General features: G+C 49.9%; 1 protein-coding gene across 1 annotated transcript in view; it reads left to right on the top strand.

Annotated features, from left to right (window-relative positions):
* Positions 1-4,979: 4,979 nt before the first annotated feature.
* Positions 4,980-17,094, top strand: part of PBX4 (PBX homeobox 4) — a 57,913-nt gene continuing 45,798 nt past the window's right edge. The window contains exon 1 of the mRNA XM_050769706.1: positions 4,980-5,388. Within this exon, the coding sequence (XP_050625663.1) occupies positions 5,261-5,388 (128 nt within the window). The 5' untranslated portion in view covers positions 4,980-5,260. The remainder of the gene's footprint in view (positions 5,389-17,094) is intronic.

The following is a 17,094-nucleotide window of genomic DNA, read 5'->3' on the forward strand; positions in this document are numbered from 1 at the left end:
GAGCCCCCTCCCTCTCCACTGCCCTTTTGTTTGAGCCCTGATGGTTCAAGGTCATGTGCCCAGCCATTTCTATCCCATTGCCCATGACCTGCATTCACACTTCCAGCCACAGGTTGTGGGGTTCAGGTAGTGGGATGCAGGATTTGAGCATTACCATTTCTCAAGCTCCTCTGATGTGCCTGGCACACTGGTAAGCACTTTAGGTGCTTTATTTAAAAAATTTTTTTTTGAGACGGAGTGTGACTCTGTCCTCCAGGCTGGAGTGCAGTGTGCGATCTCGGCTCACTGCAACCTCTGCCCCCCAGGTTCAAGCGATTCTCCTGCCTCAGCTTCCTGAGTAGCTGGGATTACAGGTGCCTGCCACTGTGCCTGGCTAATTTTTGTATTTTTGGTAGAGACGGGGTTTCACCGTCTTGGCCAGGCTGGTCTTGAACTCCCGACGTCGTGATCCACCCTCCTCGGCCTCTCAAAGTGCTGGGATTACAAGCATGAGCCACTGTGCTGGGCATTTTTTTTTTTTTTTTTTTTTTTTAGGCAGAGTCTTGCTCTGTTGCCCAGGCTGGAGTGCAATGGCGCAATCTCGGCTCACTGCAACCTCTGCCTTCCAGGTTCAAGTGATTCTCCTGCATCAGCCTCCCGAGTAGCTGGGATTACAGGCGCCCACCACACCCAGCTAATTTTTATTTTTAGTAGAGATGGGGTTTCACGGTTTCACCATGTTGGCCAGGCTGGTCTTGAACTCCTGACCTCAGGTAATCTGCCACCTCAGCCTCCCAAAGTGCTGGGATTACAGCTGTGAGCCACCATGCCCAGCCTTAGATTCCTTATTATTTAATCACCTGCATCTTATGGCCCTATCTTGGCCCACTGCAACCTCCACCTCCTGGGTTCAAGCAATTCTTCTGCCTCAGCCTCCAGAGTAGCTGGGACTACAGGTGTGCACCACCATGCCCCGGGCTAATTTTTTTTTTTTTTTTTTTTTTTTTTTTTTTTTTTTTTTTTTTTTTTTGAGACGGAGTCTCGCTCTGCCGCCCAGGCTGGAGTGCAGTGGCCGGATCTCAGCTCACTGCAAGCTCCGCCTCCCGGGTTTACGCCATTCTCCTGCCTCAGCCTCCCGAGTAGCTGGGACTACAGGCGCCCGCCACCTCGCCCGGCTAGTTTTTTGTATTTTTTTTTAGTAGAGACGGGGTTTCACCATATTGGCCAGGCCTCCTGACCTCGTGATCCACTGGCCTTAGCCTCCCAAAGTGCTGGGATTACAAGTGTGAGCCACCGCACCAGGCTCTTTTTTTTTTTTTTTTTTTTTTTTTTTTTGGAGACAGAGTCTTGTTCTCCCTCCTCGCCCAAGCTGGAGTGCAATGACACAATCCTGGCTCACTGCAACCTCCACCTCCCAGGTTCAAGTGATTCTTCCACCTTAGCCTCCCAAGTAGCCGGGATTACAGGCACCCACCATCATGCCTGGCTAATTTTTTGTACTTTTGTAGAGATGGGGTTTCACCATGTTGGCCAGGCTAGTCTCAAACTCCTGACCTCAGGTGGTTCGCCCACCTCAGCCTCCCAAAGTGCTGGGATTATAGGCATGAGCCACCGTGCCTGGCCTTTTTTTTTTTTTTTTTGAGACAGAGTCTTGCATGATTTCAGCTCACTGCAACCTCCGCCCACCCGAGGTTCAAGCGATTCTCCTGCCTCAGCCTCCCAAATACCTGGGACTACAGGCATGCACCACCATGCCTGTCTAATTTTTTGTATTTTAGTAGAGATGGGATTTCACCATATTGGCCAGGCTGCTCTTGAACCCCTGACCTCGTGATCTGCCCGCTTTGGCCTCCCAAAGTGCTGGGATTACAGGTGTGAGTCACCATGCCTGGCCAGTCTTATTGATTTTTATGTGAGAACACTGACTCAGACATGTTGTGTTCTGGCCCATGGTTAACACAGCTTGGAGAGGGCATATACATTCCCCAAGGGACCAGAGAGGCCCCTGGGAAAGGGACTTCAGATTCCCACAAAGCCCAGAGTTGGTCCCAAGCTCAGCTGGGCTTTCCCTACCTCACCCCATAGCACCCAACCCATGAGTGCCAGACCCGTGATGCATCCCCCTCTGAGATGCTCAGGGAAGCCCCCTCCAAGGCACAGTGTGTGCCAGGATCTCATTCTCTGCTCCCACCTCACCAGTGAGGAGGTGGGGTTATGTCCCTACTTTTGAGTCCCATGCTGAATAACAGCTAGAATTTGAACCCAGGTCACTCACACATGAGCCACCGCACCCAGCCACCTGTGCCAAATTCTTAAACCACTAAAATACGCATTGTCAAAGAACCCAAAACTCCCAGGTCCTTCTCTATTAACTGGGCCTGGCCGGGCACTTTGAGTACCAAGGCTGCCAACTAATTTCTATGCAGTAGAAACCCCCGATGACCTCCAAAAGGCAACTATGGGACGGGCGAGGTGGCTCATGCCTGTAATCCCAGCACTTTGGGAAGCCGCGGCAGGCTGATCACCTGAGGTCAGAAGTTTGAAACTAGCCTGGCCAACATGGTGAAACCTCATTTCTACTAAAAATACAAAAATTAGCCAGGCGTGGTGGCGGGTGCCTGTAAGCTACTCAGGAGGCTGAGGCAGGAGAATTGCTTGAACCCGGGAGGCGGAGGTTGCAGTGAGCCAAGGTCGCACCACTGCACTCCAGCCTAGGCGACAGAGTAAGACTTCTGTCTCAATAAAAAAAAAAAAAAAAAAAGAAAGAAAAAAAAGGCAACTCTATCTCAGGCTCTCTGAGCTGGCTGTTCACATCAGCTCCTCCAGGTTTTAACCTGCACCCCGTGGGTCTCCTTCAAGACCTTGTCCCATTTCCTCTTGTCGATCTCCCCTCTCTACCAAGTGGCTTCAAATTTTCTTTTTGTTTTTTTTTTTTTTTTTTTGGAGACGGAGTCTCGCTCTGTCGCCCAGGCTGGAGTGCAGTGGCCGGATCTCAGCTCACTGCAAGCTCCGCCTCCCGGGTTCACGCCATTCTCCTGCCTCAGCCTCCCAAGTAGCTGGGACTACAGGCGCCCACCCCCTCGCCCGGCTAGTTTTTTGTGTTTTTTTAGTAGAGATGGGGTTTCACCGTGTTAGCCAGGATGGTCTCGATCTCCTGGCCTCGTGATCCGCCCGTCTCAACCTCCCAAAGTGCTGGGATTACAGGCTTGAGCCACAGCACCTGGCTGGCTTCAAATTTGTGCCTCTGCTGATTCCTGAAGCTTCCAGTGCCCACAGCCCTCCAAGTTCTCTGAAGGTACTACTTCGTTGGGGTTGGGGGCAGGGTTTTGCTCTCTCATCCAGGCTGGAGTGCAGTGGCATAAACATAGCTCACTGTAGCCTTAACCTCCTGGGCCCAACTTATCCTCCCGCCTCAGCCTCCCAAGTAGCTGAGACCATGACCAGCTAATTTAGCTAATTTTTTAATTTTTATTTTTGTAGAGATGGGATCTCACTATGTTCCCCAGACTGGTCTCGAACTCCTGGGCTCAAGTAATCTCCCACCTCAGACTCCCAAAGTGTTGGGGTCACGGGTGTCAGCCACTGCACCCAGCCTGAAGGCCACTACTGTTCAGGCCTCCTGGGCAGTGCTGTGCTTGCGGGTGACCTTTTGAACAGGCACTGGTCTCCGTGGCTCCCATGCAATCTATTACTTCCTGTCATTGCAGCCAAGTGTCGGTGGTTTCCTTCATCACAGAGCTTTCCCTATTGTCCAGACACTCAGTCCATGTCTTTCATTTTCACTCCCTACTGTCCCCTTTGGAGTCTCCGGACGCTCTCCAATCCAGCCATTCCAGATGGTGTTTGAATTTCCTCCCCAGCAGCAATGGAGAGAACATGGGCCCAGCCCTGGAAGGGTTCCCAGCCAGCAGGCTAAGGACCTTTTACTGAGCCCACATCTGGAGCCTGTCCTCATAGCAAATAGGCTCCAGGAGGTTCTGTGACTTTGGAGAAGCGATTCATGTCCAGTCCATTCCTTTTTTTTTTTTTTTTTTTTTTTTTTTTTTGAGACCTGGTCTCTGTCAACCAGGCTGGAGTGCACTGGTACAATCATGGCTCACTGCAGCCTCAAATTCGCGGGCCCAAGTGATCCTTTCACTGCAGCCTCTCAAGTCCCAAGTAGCTGGGACCACAGGCGTGCACCACCACAGGGTCTCACTATGTTGCCCAAACTGATCTCAAACTCCCATGCTCAAGTGATCCTCCCGCCTCCGCCATCCAAAGTGCTAGATTACAGGCGTGAGCCACCGCCCAGTTCCTTTTCTTGTGCAGTAGGAACCTCTGATGCTGTGTCCTAAGGGCTAGAAACAAAGATGTGAGGATTCGCTCTGATTTGGGGCGCACTGCAGGGGAGGCTCTCAGTAAACCTCCTTCCTTCATTCGGTAACCACGTGGTAGCATTTTCTATGCCCAGAACTGTAGACTGCGTAAACAAGCGAGGTCACTCTTTAGCTGGACCTTGAAAGGTGACTGGAATTGATTTCTTCAGTGGAGAAAAGCGCTGCGTTCTGACCTTCTTGTTGCCATCAACCACGCACACCTGTGCTCCCCCTTGGCCGGGTGAAGGGGGCGTGGAAAGCTCTAGAGGAAGAGCCAGGGGCCCCAGTGGCCCACCTGATGGGGCTGAGGCTGCAGGGAGCATTAGAGGGACTGAGCAGGGGTCTGGGGCTTGGGGCTTCTGGAAATGAATGGGGGCTGTCGATCAAGCTATAAGAGGTGTGGGGTTCTGAGGAGGAGAGGGTGGCTTGAAGGAAGAGTTGGGGTGCTCCGGGGAGTGAGGGTCTCTGAGGACCGAGGGCTTTGAGGAGGAGCAGGGGGCTCTGAGGAGGAGCAGGAACTCTGAGGAGATGAGTGGGGCTGAAGGAGGCGTGCACCGCGGGAGTTGTGAGGGATGGGGGCCTCTGGCTGGAGCGGAGCCAGCGCTGCCCTGTCTCAGGCTGGAGGAGGGCGCTTGTGAGAAGTGCCGTTGCCTCGGCAACCGCTAACCGAGTCCATGCTCGGGGTGAGGGAAGTTCGGGGCGTCTCCCGGGGCGGTGCGTGGCGCCGGTTGGCTGACGGCGATGAAGGGGCGTGTCTGTAGGCAGTGCAATACACGGGTTGGCTGGCGGCAGCGGTGGTGGGCGTGGCTTAGGCGCGAGCGCTGGCTGGCGTGGAGCTCAGGCAGCGGCGGTTGGCTGCGGCTCGAGTGCTAGTGCTCCAGGCTCGACGGCTCCTTCACAGCGCCCGCCTGGCCCTGCCGCTCATGGCCGCCACGCAGCGCCCCGCGCCATCGCCCCCCGCCCCGCGCCGCCCGCGGCGGCCCGACACGAGCGACGTCCTGCAGCAGATCATGGCCGTCACCGACCAAAGCCTGGACGAGGCGCAGGCCAGGTGCTGCCCGCGGGCTCGGCGGGGCCACGCAGGGTCGTGGCAGTGAGGGTGGCGGACAGAGGGGACAGGGCGGGGAGGGCAGACTGACGAGAGACGCTTGAGGAGGGCTGGAGGGGGGTCCCGAGGGCGAGGGGATATATGGGGTTCAAAGGGAACGGGCTGGACGGGCCTTATGGGGCTGAGCAGTGGCGTGAAGGATTTTCAACGGTTCATCTTGGGGTGAGAATGTTGAGTTTAGGGAGTAGGGCTGAGAAATGGGCACGTAGGGTACTTTTGACGATTGAATGACTAAATGGGTACGTTAATGGGACTTCTGCAGGTGAGAAGTTTTTTGTTGTTGTTTGACACCATCTCGCTCTGTCGCCCAGGCTAGAGTGCAGTGGCGTGATCATGGCTCACTGCAGCCTCCACCTCCCCGGCTCAGTTGATCCTCCTGCCTCAGCCTCCTGAGTAGCTGGGACCACAGGTGCACGTGCCACCACGCCCGACTAATTTTTTTGTATATTTTGTAGAGACAGGGGGTCTCACTATAGTTGCTTGAACTCCTGGGCTCAAGCAGTTATTCCGCCTCGGCCTCCCAAAGTGCTGGGATTACAGGCCCCAGCCACCGAGCCCGGCTTGTGGGTGGGAAGTTTCCAGGACAGATGATGGAGAGTGAGTGGTGGGGAATGGGACTCAGGAATGTCTCTGCAGGAGATTGAAGAATTGAATTGGGGTAACTTGGTGTGGGAACAATCCAGAACTTTTGGGAAAAGGGTTAGTGGAGTGGGTGGAGATGGAAGACCTATTTTCTTTTTAATGAATTCAGTAAATTTTTATTGAATCCCTACAGTAACTGCATAGGGAACCGGGTGTTGACAGTCCCTGCTCTCGAGTTCATGATTTAGGGGAGGGAAAGTAAATAGCAAAAAATACGGACTGGGTGGATTGGCTCACATCTGTAATCACAGCACTTTAGGAGGCTGAGGCAGGAGGATTGCTTGAGCTCAGGAGTTCGAGACCAACCTGAACCATGTAGTAAGACCTCGTCTCTACCAAAAATAAAACTAAAAAATTAGTTAGGTGTGACACAAGCCTGTAGTCCCAGCTACTTAGGAGGCTGAGGCAGCAGTGAGCCAAATCAAGCCATTGCACTCCAGCCTGGGTGACAGAGCTAGACAATATCTCAAACAAAAGCAAAAAAGTATAAGCCAGGCATGGGTAGGTAATCCCAGCTGCCTACCAGTGGGAGGATCACTTGAGTCCAGGAGTTTGAGACCAGCCTGGGCAACATAGTGAGACCTCCCTGCACCAATCTGAGAAAAGAAAAAAATAAAATAAATGGCAATAAAAGCTGTAGGGATAGGGGTTGCATGCTATAGGAAGCCAGGTGGAGAAGAACATCTGTGGAGAGGACAGCAGCTTCAGAGGCCCTGAGGTGGGAAAGAGGATATAAAAAGCGGAGCCTGGCTTGGAAGAGAAAGTTCCTAGCCAGGGAGGGGAAGAGTTGAGTTTAAAGGGAGGCCAGGTACGGTGGCTCACGCCTGTAATCCCAACACTTTGAGAGGCCGAGGCGGGTGGATCACGAGGTCAGGGGTTCAAGACCAACCTGGCCAACATGGTGAAACCCTGTCTCTACTAAAAATACAAAAATTAGCCAGGTATAGTGGTGCACGCCTATAATCCCAACTACCTGGGAGGCTGAGGCAGGAGAATCACTGGAACCTGGGAGGCGGAGGCTGCAGTGAGCCAAGATCACACCACTGCACTCCAGCCTGGGTGACAGAACAAGATTCTATCTGAACAACAAAAAAAAATAGTGATAATAAAGGGAGGCTAGAACCCAATTACATGGGGCCTACGAGTCTCAGTAAAGAGTTTTGTTTTTTCAGCCAGGCACAGTGACTGATGCCTGTAATCCTTGCACTTTGGGAGGCCAAGGTAGGCAGATCACCTGAGGTCAAGAGTTCGAGACCAGCCTGGCCAACATGGCAAAACCCCATCTCTACTAAAAATATGAAAATTTGCCGGACGTGATGGTGCATGTCTATGGTCCCAGCTACTTGGGAAGCTGAGGCAGGAGAATCATTTGAACCCAGGAGGCGCCTGGGTTCAAGTGCCCCTGCACTCCAACCTGGGCGACAGAGTAAGACTCTGTCTCAATAAAAAAAGAGTTTTGTTTTTGTCATCTGGGTAACAATCAGTAGAGAGTTTGGACTATTTATTCCAGTTGCAATGGGGAAAAATAATGGCGTTTTAAGACCTCCCATCCCGTTTACCTCCACTCACCACTTGTCAGCCAGCCAGAATCTGTAGAATCTGCTTCACAGGGCAGCCCACCGTGTCTGGGTCCTGCAGTGATTATTAGAGAAAAAGAAAGGAAAGGACTGAAGTCCTTTTGGAGGATGAGGCCTTGTTGAATGGGGACTGTTGTAAGGTGAAGGACGGTCTCTGAGTATGGGACTAGGGTCTGGTGGTGTGCACTGTGTACCCACTAGAGCCCTGTAGTGGGGAGGGGTTACAAAGCCAGGTAAAGAGCAGTACTAGGAAGGCAGAGGTAGAGTAAAAGGTGGATAATGCTTGCATTTGTTCTTCAATGAATTTTGTGTGTGTGTGTGACAGACTCTCACATTGTTGCCCAGGCTGGAGTGCAGTGGCGCGATCTTGGCTCACTGCAACCTCTGCCTCCCGGGTTCAAGCAATTCTCTTCCCTCAGCTTCCTGAGTAGCTGGGATTACAGGCACGTGCCCCCATGCCTGGCTAATTTTGTTTTTTTCTTTTTTTTTTTGAGACGGAGTCTCGCTTTGTAGCCCAGGCTGGAGTGCGGTGGTGCTGTCTCTGCTCACTGCAAGCTCCGCCTTCCAGGTTCACGCCATTCTCCTGCCTCAGCCTCCTGAGTAGCTGGGACTACAGGTGCCTGCCATCACGCCCGGCTAATTTTTTGTATTTTTTTTTTTTTTTTTATTAGAGACGGGGTTTCACTGTGTCAGCCAGGATGGTCTCAATCTCCTGACCTCTTGATCCGCTCGCCTCGGCCTCCCAAAGTGCTGAGATTACAGGCATGAACCACCGCGCCCCGCTAATTTTGTATTTTTAGTAGAGACGGGGTATCACCAAGTTGGCCAGGCTGGTCACAAATTCCTACCTTAGGTGATCTGCCCGTCTCAGCCTCCCAAAGTGCTGGGATTACAGGCGTGAACTACTGTGCCTGGCCTGTTCTTCAGTGAATTTTTAACAAATTTGGCCAATATTTATCGGACCTTTACAATATCTGGGTACTGAGCCGGGCACGGTGGCTCAAGCCTGTAATCCCAGCACTTTGGGAGGCTGAGACGGGCGGATCATGAGGTCAGGAGATTGAGACCATCCTGGCTAACATGGTGAAACCCCGTCTCTATTAAAAAAATACAAAAAACTAGCCAGGCGAGGTGGCGGGCGCCTGTAGTCCCAGCTACTCGGGAGGCTGAGGCAGGAGAATGGCGTGAACCCGGGAGGTCGGGCTTGCAGTGAGCTGAGATCCGGCCACTGCACTCCAGCCTGGGCAACAGAGCAAGACTCCGTCTCAAAAAAACAAACAAAAAAAACAATATCTGGGTACTGAACTTGGTTCTGACAGAGCTCTCAAGTTCTCCCTGCTCTCAAGTTCATGGTTTGGGGATAGAAAGTAAATTTGTTCTTCAAACTTTCTTTCCTTTGCTTCTCGGGGAATGTTGACTCTTTTTGTAGTTTCGGATGCTCTATTTGAGAAGTTAGAGTCCTTATCACCATACAACTATTTGGCTTTCTTTGTGTGTGTGTGTGTGTGTGTGTGTGTGTGAGATACAAGGTCGCGCTCTGTCACCCAGGCTAGAGTGCAATAGTGCGATCATGGCTCACTGCAGCCTCAACCTTCTGGGCCCAAGCAATCTTCACACCTCAGCTTCTTGAGTAGCTGCGACCACAGGCCTGTGCCACCACGCCTGGCTAATTTTTCTTTTTTTTTTTTGATACGGGATCTCACTCTGTCACCCAGACTGGAGTGCAGTGGTGCAATCTCAGCTCACTGCAACCTCTGCCTCCCAGGCTCAAGCAATTCTCCTGCCTCAGCCTCCTGAGTAGCTGGGATTACAGGCATGTGCCACTACCGCCCAGCTAATTTTTTTTTGTATTTTTAGTAGAGACGGAGTTTCACCATGTTGGCCAGGCTGGTCTTGAACTCCTGACCTCAAATGATCCACCAACCTCGGCCTCCCAAAGTGCTGGGATTACAGTCATGAGCCACCATGCCTGGACTAATCTTTCTATTTTTTTAGGTCTCCCTATGTTGGCCAGGCTGGTCTCAAACCCCTGAGTTCAAGAAATCCTCCCACCTCAACCTCCCAAAGGTCGAGGATTTCAGACGTGAGTCACTGCGCCTGGCCCCTCCAACTGTTTTCATTGTGGTTTTTTGTTTGTTTGTTTTTGTTTGTTTGGCTGTTTTTGTGTGTGTGTTTTGGTTTTTTTTTTGAAACAGAGTCTCACACTCTGTTGTCCAGGCTGGAGTGCAGTGGCACGATCTTGGCTAGTGAGCAACCTCTGCCTCCTGGGTTCAAGTGATTCTCCCGTCTGAGTTTCCCGAGTAGCTGGGATTATAGGTGTGTACCGCCACACCCGGCTAATTTTTCGTATTTTAAGTAGAGATGGGGTTTCACCGTATTGGCCAGGCTGGTGTCGAACTCCCTACCTCAGATGATCTGCCTGCCTTGGCCTCTCAAAGTGCTGGGATTACAGGCATGAGCCACTGCACCCAGCTGTGGTTTTTTTTTTTTTTTTTCTTTTGAGACAGGGTCTTACTCTGTCACCTAGGCTGGAGTGCTGTGGTGCGATCTTAGCTCGCTGAAACCTCTGCTTCCCAGGTTCAGGTGATTCTCCAGCCTCAGTCTCCCAAGTTGCTGGGACTATAGCCTCAAACCACCAATGGCTGGCTAATTTTTGTATTTTTTGTAGAGATGGGGTTTCACCATGTTGTCCAGGCTGGTCTTGAACTCCTGAGCTCAAGTGATCCACCCACCTCGGCCTCCCAAAGTGCTGGAATGACAGACGTGAACCAGTATTTTTATTCTTTTTGGAGCATTGTACCAGGTGCTAGAGAAACAAGATGGCTAAGATGTTCTCTGCCTTCTTGGCGCTCATTGAGAAGTAGGGTGTGTGGGAGACCAATTTGTAAATAATTGTTATAACAGGAATGTGCTGTGTAGAGGTAATTGCTAGCACAGAAGAGCTGTGCCTGGAGAGGGTGCCTTCCGTGGTGCCCTGTCTGTTAGGCTAGTCGGAGAGCAGTGGCTTCATTATACTTTGTGTTCCCAGAGCCAGGATCAATGCCTAGCACCTTGCATTCAGGACAGTTTCATGACACTGAGGAGATTCTAGAGGGATTAGTAGGAGTTGGGAAAGGGGGAAGATGAATTTGACACACCCAGGAATGTCACCACAGAGGCAGAGCTTTGGGTGTGTCCTGGAAGCTACTTTTGTACTTTCCAGACTGGGATATTACTGCTTAAGGGGTGAACTCTGCTCAGATGTGGCCTTCCTCAGGCCCAGCACAGCCTCAAGGCTGCTGTATTTTCCTTGTAGCAATCTCCTGAGATTCTAGTTTCCCTAGATAGGCTTTAGATTTAGAATGGAATGCAGCCAGTTACTTCCCTTTTTTTTTTTTTTTTTTTTTTTTTTTCAGATGAAGTCTCCCTCTGTTGCCCAGGCTGGAGTGCAGTGGCGCGATCTCAGCTCACTACAACTTCCGCCTCCTGGGTTCGAGAGATTCTCCTGCCTCAGCCTCCTGAGTAGCTAAGATTACAGGCGCCCACCACCACACCTGGCTACTTTTTGTATTTTTTTTAGTAGAGACGGGGTTTCACCCGGCTAATTTTTTTTTTTTTTTTTTTTTTTTTTTTTGAGACGGGGTCTCGCTCTGTCGCCCAGGCTGGAGTGCAGTGGCCGGATCTCAGCTCACTGCAAGCTCCGCCTCCCGGGTTCGGGCCATTCTCCTGTCTCAGCCTCCTGAGTAGCTGGGACTACAGGCGCCCGCCACCTCGCCCGGCTAGTTTTTTGTATTTTTTAGTAAAGACGGGGTTTCACCGTGTTAGCCAGGATGGTCTCGATCTCCTGACCTCGTGATCCGCCCATCTCGGCCTCCCAAAGTGCTGGGATTACAGGCTTGAGCCACCGCGCCCGGCCCACCTGGCTAATTTTTGTATTTTTTTAGTAGAGATGGGGTTTTCCCATGTTGGCCAGGCTGGTCTCAAACTCCTGACCTCAGGTGATCCACCTGCCTCGGCCTCCCAAAGTGCTGGGATTACAGGCATGAGCCACCGCGCCTGGCCAGCCAGTTACTTCTTTACCATTTTCAAAGACAGCTCTTTTTGATTTAAGGCTAAGAAATTAGGCTGGGTGCAGTGGCTCACACCTATAATCCCAGCACTTTGGGAGGCTGAGGCAGGAGGATCACCTGAGCTCAGGAGTTCGAGACTAGCCTGGGCAACATGGAGAAACCCTGTCTCTACTAAAAATACAAAAATTAGCTGGGTGTGGTGATACCCACCTGTAGTATGTGCCAACTACTGGGGAGGCTGAGGCAGGAGAATCACTTGAACCCGAGAGACGGAGGTTGCAGTGAGCCGAGATCATGCCACTGCACTCCAGCCTGAACGATAGAGAAAAAAAAAGAAACTAAATAGTGTGGTGGGGGGCATTATTCATGCTTCATAACACAGGTGTTAGGTAACTGGTTCCTGGTTTCTGGCCTCTTTCTGTGTTAGGATGACCCTTGGGGCTTTTATTTTGAGACTTTGGAAGCTTCAAATCTCCCTCATTTCTTTGGACCTAGCCTTTAGATGAACTCAAAGCCTTAAAGTTCACTCAAGTCCAGACAACAATCTTCCATCCTCACATGGGCCACTTCCCCCGCTCTGGAGGAAATACGGCTCCTCACAGTAAACCCTGCAGCCTGGTAGATTACCAGCCTGGGCTGGGAAGCAGATTGTCTCTTCTGATCAACTGATCCTGTGAGGCTTTTGCAAATCTTTCTGATCCTCCCCACTCTCAATGTGCCAGTCACCCCTTTCATCACCCTAGCAGTCAGTTGAACTCAACTGTTTAGCAAGAAGGAATTTTTTTTTTTTTTTTTTTTTTTGAGACGGAGTCTCGCTCTGTCACCCAGGCTGGAGTGCGGTGGCCGGATCTCTGCTCACTGCAAGCTCCGCCTCCCGGGTTTACGCCATTCTCCTGCCTCAGCCTCCCGAGTAGCTGGGACTACAGGTGCCCGCCACCTCGCCCGGCTAGTTTTTTGTACTTTTTTTAGTAGAGACGGGGTTTCACCGTGTTAGCCAGGATGGTCTCGATCTCCTGACCTCGTGATCCACCCGTCTCGGCCTCCCAAAGTGCTGGGATTACAGGCTTGAGCCACCGCGCCCGGCCAGGAATTTTTCATCTCAGACATGAGGCCCTCTCAACATGTTTTGTTGCCGTACGTTTATTTACAGAAGGAAAATATAGCTGTCTCTTCAAACCTGGGCGTTTTGTTTTGTTTTGCTTTTTTCTTGAGACAGTCTCGCTCTGTCGCCCTCGCTGGGGTACAGTGGTGCAATCTCAGCTCACTGCAACCCTCGCCTCCCGAGTAGTTGGGATTACAGGCGTGTACAGGTATGCACCACCATGCCCGGCTAATTTTTGTATTTTTAGTAGAGACATGGTTTCGCCATGTTGGTCTAAAACTCCTGGCCTCAGGTAATCTGCCTGCGCCTCAGCCTCCCAAAGTGCAGGGATTACAGACATGAGCCACTGTGCCCGGCCTTAAAATTTTTTTGTAGATGCAGAGTCTCACTATGTTGCCCAGGCTGGTCTTAAACTCCTGGGCTCAAGCTATCCTCCCGCCTCAGCTTCCCAAAATGCTGGGACTACAGTCATGAGCCATCCCACCCATTCTGAATGCTTACTGCTATACATGTTTTAGGAGCAAGCAGTGTGGTGTGTGAGATGGCATAGCTAAAACCAAAAATGTATTTAGAAGTTGGTTTTAGGCAACCCAACAGCGCCTGCATAGCTTTTCTTAGGAAGAAAACATATCTCTGAACTTTTCTCTCTTTTTTTTTTGAGACAGAATCTCTGTCACCCGAGCCGGAATGCAGTGGCGTGATCTCGGCTCACTGCAGCCTCCGCCCCCTGGGTTCAAGTGATTCTCCTGCTTTGGCCTCCCGAGTAGCTGGGATTATAGGCGCCTGCCACTACACCTGGCTATTTTTTGTATTTTTAGTAGAGACGGGGTTTCACCATGTTGGCCAGGCTGGTCTTCAACTCCTGACCTCATGATCTACCTGCCTCAGCCTCCCAAAGTGCTGGGATTACAGGTGCAAGCCACCGTGCCCGGCCTTCTCTTTTTGATTTGATTTTTACTAATATGACCTCGACTAGTAGAGATTTGCATAACTTTCCTAGTCCCTCCAATATTTCTGCAGATTGACTGCTGAGATATGGATTAAATTCCTATTATGAAGGGAAGATAATGAAGTGATTTTGACTATCCTTTAAACTTACTGAAGGAGGAGGCAAGGCATGAACTGATACCTGAAATGTGTTCCCCTAGGCTTGGTACTTTTGTAATAAGGAATATAAGGTCAGAACATATATACTTATAAAGTATGTATACTTATGTATGTTCTAACCTTATATTCATACATAGTTATAAAGCATGTCAGTGAGCATTCAGCCTTCTGCACACCCACTCAAAGAATGCAAAGGCTCTAGAGGGAATTTATGATGTGGAATTTCCCAGAGCCAGATAGCGTTAGCATGAGAGGATCTATCAGTCCAAACCTGGGAAGCAGGATTTCATATTTGAAATTTTCTTTTTCACTATCCCTAAGGAGATTAATTAGATGCCAGTTGACTTCGTGCCTTGTAGGCTTTCTTCTTATCTTGTTTGCAGGCTTTAGTTATGCTCTTAGGTTAACATGCTTAGCTTGACTTGGTCTAGTGCCAGAGGAGTCTTGCTGTCTTTGGTGTACTTTTCCTAAGAGTTCAATTGTGTTGGCTTTTGTTGTTGTTTGACACGGAGTCTTGCTCTGTCACCCAGGCTGGAGTGCAGTGGTGTAATCTTGGCTCACTGCAACCTCCACCTCCCAAGTTCAAGTGATTCTCATGCCTCAGCCTCCCGATTAGCTAGGATTACAAGCGTGTGCCACCACACCTGGCTAATTTTCGTATTTTTAGTTGAGACGAGGTTTCACCATGTTGGGCAGGCTGGTCTCGAACTCCTGACCTCAAATGATCATCCCGCCTTGGGTTCCCCAAAGTGCTGAGATTACAAGTGTGAGCCACTTTGCCTGGCTTGAATTGTGTTGGTTTTATTTTTTTTATTTTATTTATTTATTTATTTATTTATTTATTTATTTATTTATTTATTTTGAGACGGAGTTTCTCTCTTGTTACCCAGGCTGGAGTGCAATGGCGCAATCTCTGCTCACCCTGCACCTCCGCCTCCCAGGTTCAAGCAATTCTGCCTCAGCCTCCCGAGTACCTGGGAATCCAGGCACGCGCCACCACGCCCGGCTAATTTTGTATTTTTAGTAGAGACAGGGTTTCTTCATGTTGTTCAGGCTAGTGTTGAACCCCCAACCTCAGGTGATCCGCCCACCTCAGCCTCCCAAAGTGTTGGGATTACAGGTGTGAGCTACCACACCTGGCTCTTCACTGTGTTTCTCGATAAGCAATCAAGTGGCCAGATAACTGGAGCATAGTTGGATGGAGATTTGGGCATGCTCTGTTGAACTCTGGAGCTATTCTGCCTGCCACCTGCCTCTGCTTTTCCCAGGCATCCTACAAAACTCACTGAAATCTGACTTGCTTCCTGCTCAGAAGAGCCCAGCTGATTGGGTGCCGTGGGAGATCAGACAGTCAGACTCGGGCTTTACAGGACACTTTTAAAAGTACATTATCACAAATTAAATATCATCTATTCAATAAACAGATATTTTGTGCCAGGTCTGGTGCTGGGCATGGGAATGCAGCAGTGAGTCCTGAAAAGAGATTCATTTTTTGGAGAGGCAGACATCGGAGAGTGCGGTGACAAGGGGACCAGAGAGGGCAATGAGGAGTTAGCCCTTCAGCAAGACTAGAGCTTGTAGAGCATGGGCAATCAGAGTGCATGACTCCGGAGTCTAACTGAAGTCAGGCGGGAGACAAGGAGCCTTGAGGAGACGGCCAAGATCTGGACTTGAGGCTTTGCCTAGGCAAAGAAAGTGGGTGTGGCATTGTAGGCTTGGTGCAAGCATGTATGCAAGGCAGGCGTGGAGCATGAAGGCATGTATTGCGGTTCCATCAGGCATGAGTGGTGGGTGTGACCTTGGAAGGGAGACTCGGGGGTGACTGCCTGCCTCAGCTGCTGTCCTACCAAGCATGGCTTTGAACTCCTTGCCAGGTGAGGAGTAAGAGTGCGGTTTGTTCCAGACTTGTACAGCGTAAGTACTTTGTGCTTTGCAAAGTATTCTGACCTTTCTAAGGTATTTCTACTGGTTTGTTTTGTTTTGTTTTTGAGACAGAGTCTCACTCTGTTGCCCAGGCTGGAATTCAGTTTTCTTTCTCTCTTTTTTTTTTTTTTTTTTTTGAGGCAGGGTCTCACTTGCCCAGACAGGAGTACAGTGGCACGATCTTAGCTCACCGCAACCTCTGCCTCCCAGGCTCAAGCGATTCTCCTGCCTCATCTTCCTGAGTAGCTGGGATTACAGGCACTTGCCACCACAGCCTGGCTCATTTTTGTATTTTTAGTAGAGACGAGGTTTCACCATATTGGTCAGGCTGGTCTCAATCTCCTGACCTCAAGTGATCCGCCCGCGTCGGCCTCCCAAAGTGCTGGGATTACAGGCATGAGTCACTGAGCCCGGCCCGCAGTTTTATTTCTTGAGAGCAGGAAACATATCTTCTAGATTTTTGTTTGTACCTAGATCTGTCTCCAGGAGATGTATAATATTGCTGACTGCTTTTGTCAGCTAAAATAATCCTTCTAGAACTGAGAATAATCAAGGATAATCTAGTCTATCTTTGGTTAAGGTGTTAGAGTCATTGTTGCTTTCGGGAAGGCTTTTTCAAGTAGTATTCTATTCCATGGGGACTGAAATCTCTGAATATATCTTTAAATCAAATTCCCAAGTAATTTAAAATGATACCTTGCTGAGGAAAGCAGACTGTTCCATAATTTGGGAAAGTAAATTACAGCTATAATTATCAGCTAAAACATCCTGTTAGTAGATACCAGAATGTGGATTATGTTTTTATTCATTTTCATGTTCCTTAGCCCTTATACAAGGACCAGCATATGGTTCTCTTCCACAATAAATGTCTGTCCCATAAATACTGAATAAATGAAGTTGAAGTGGGATCAAGCTCTTTGCTTTCACTTTCTGGCATTTTCTATATGACTCTCAATTGTTTTGCTACAGATTTTGAATATTGGTTTAAAAATGATATTCAGAATTTTGGTTTTGGGCTTTTCTGGTTTTTGTTTAGGTTAGAAGACTCCTTGGAAGTCAACTGAAAAGATTTACTGTTCTTCCTTTTTTTGGAATTTTATCTCATAAATATTAGCATTTTTAAAAAGTCAGATATGTGGCCGGGCGCAGTGGCTGACGCCTATAATCCCAGTACTTTGGGAGGCTGAGGTGGGTGGATCGCTTGAAGTCAGGCCAAACATGATGAAACCCCGCCTCTACTAAAAATAGA

This window comes from Macaca thibetana, chromosome 19 (assembly GCF_024542745.1).
Source record: "Macaca thibetana thibetana isolate TM-01 chromosome 19, ASM2454274v1, whole genome shotgun sequence".
Lineage (NCBI taxonomy): Eukaryota > Metazoa > Chordata > Mammalia > Primates > Cercopithecidae > Macaca > Macaca thibetana.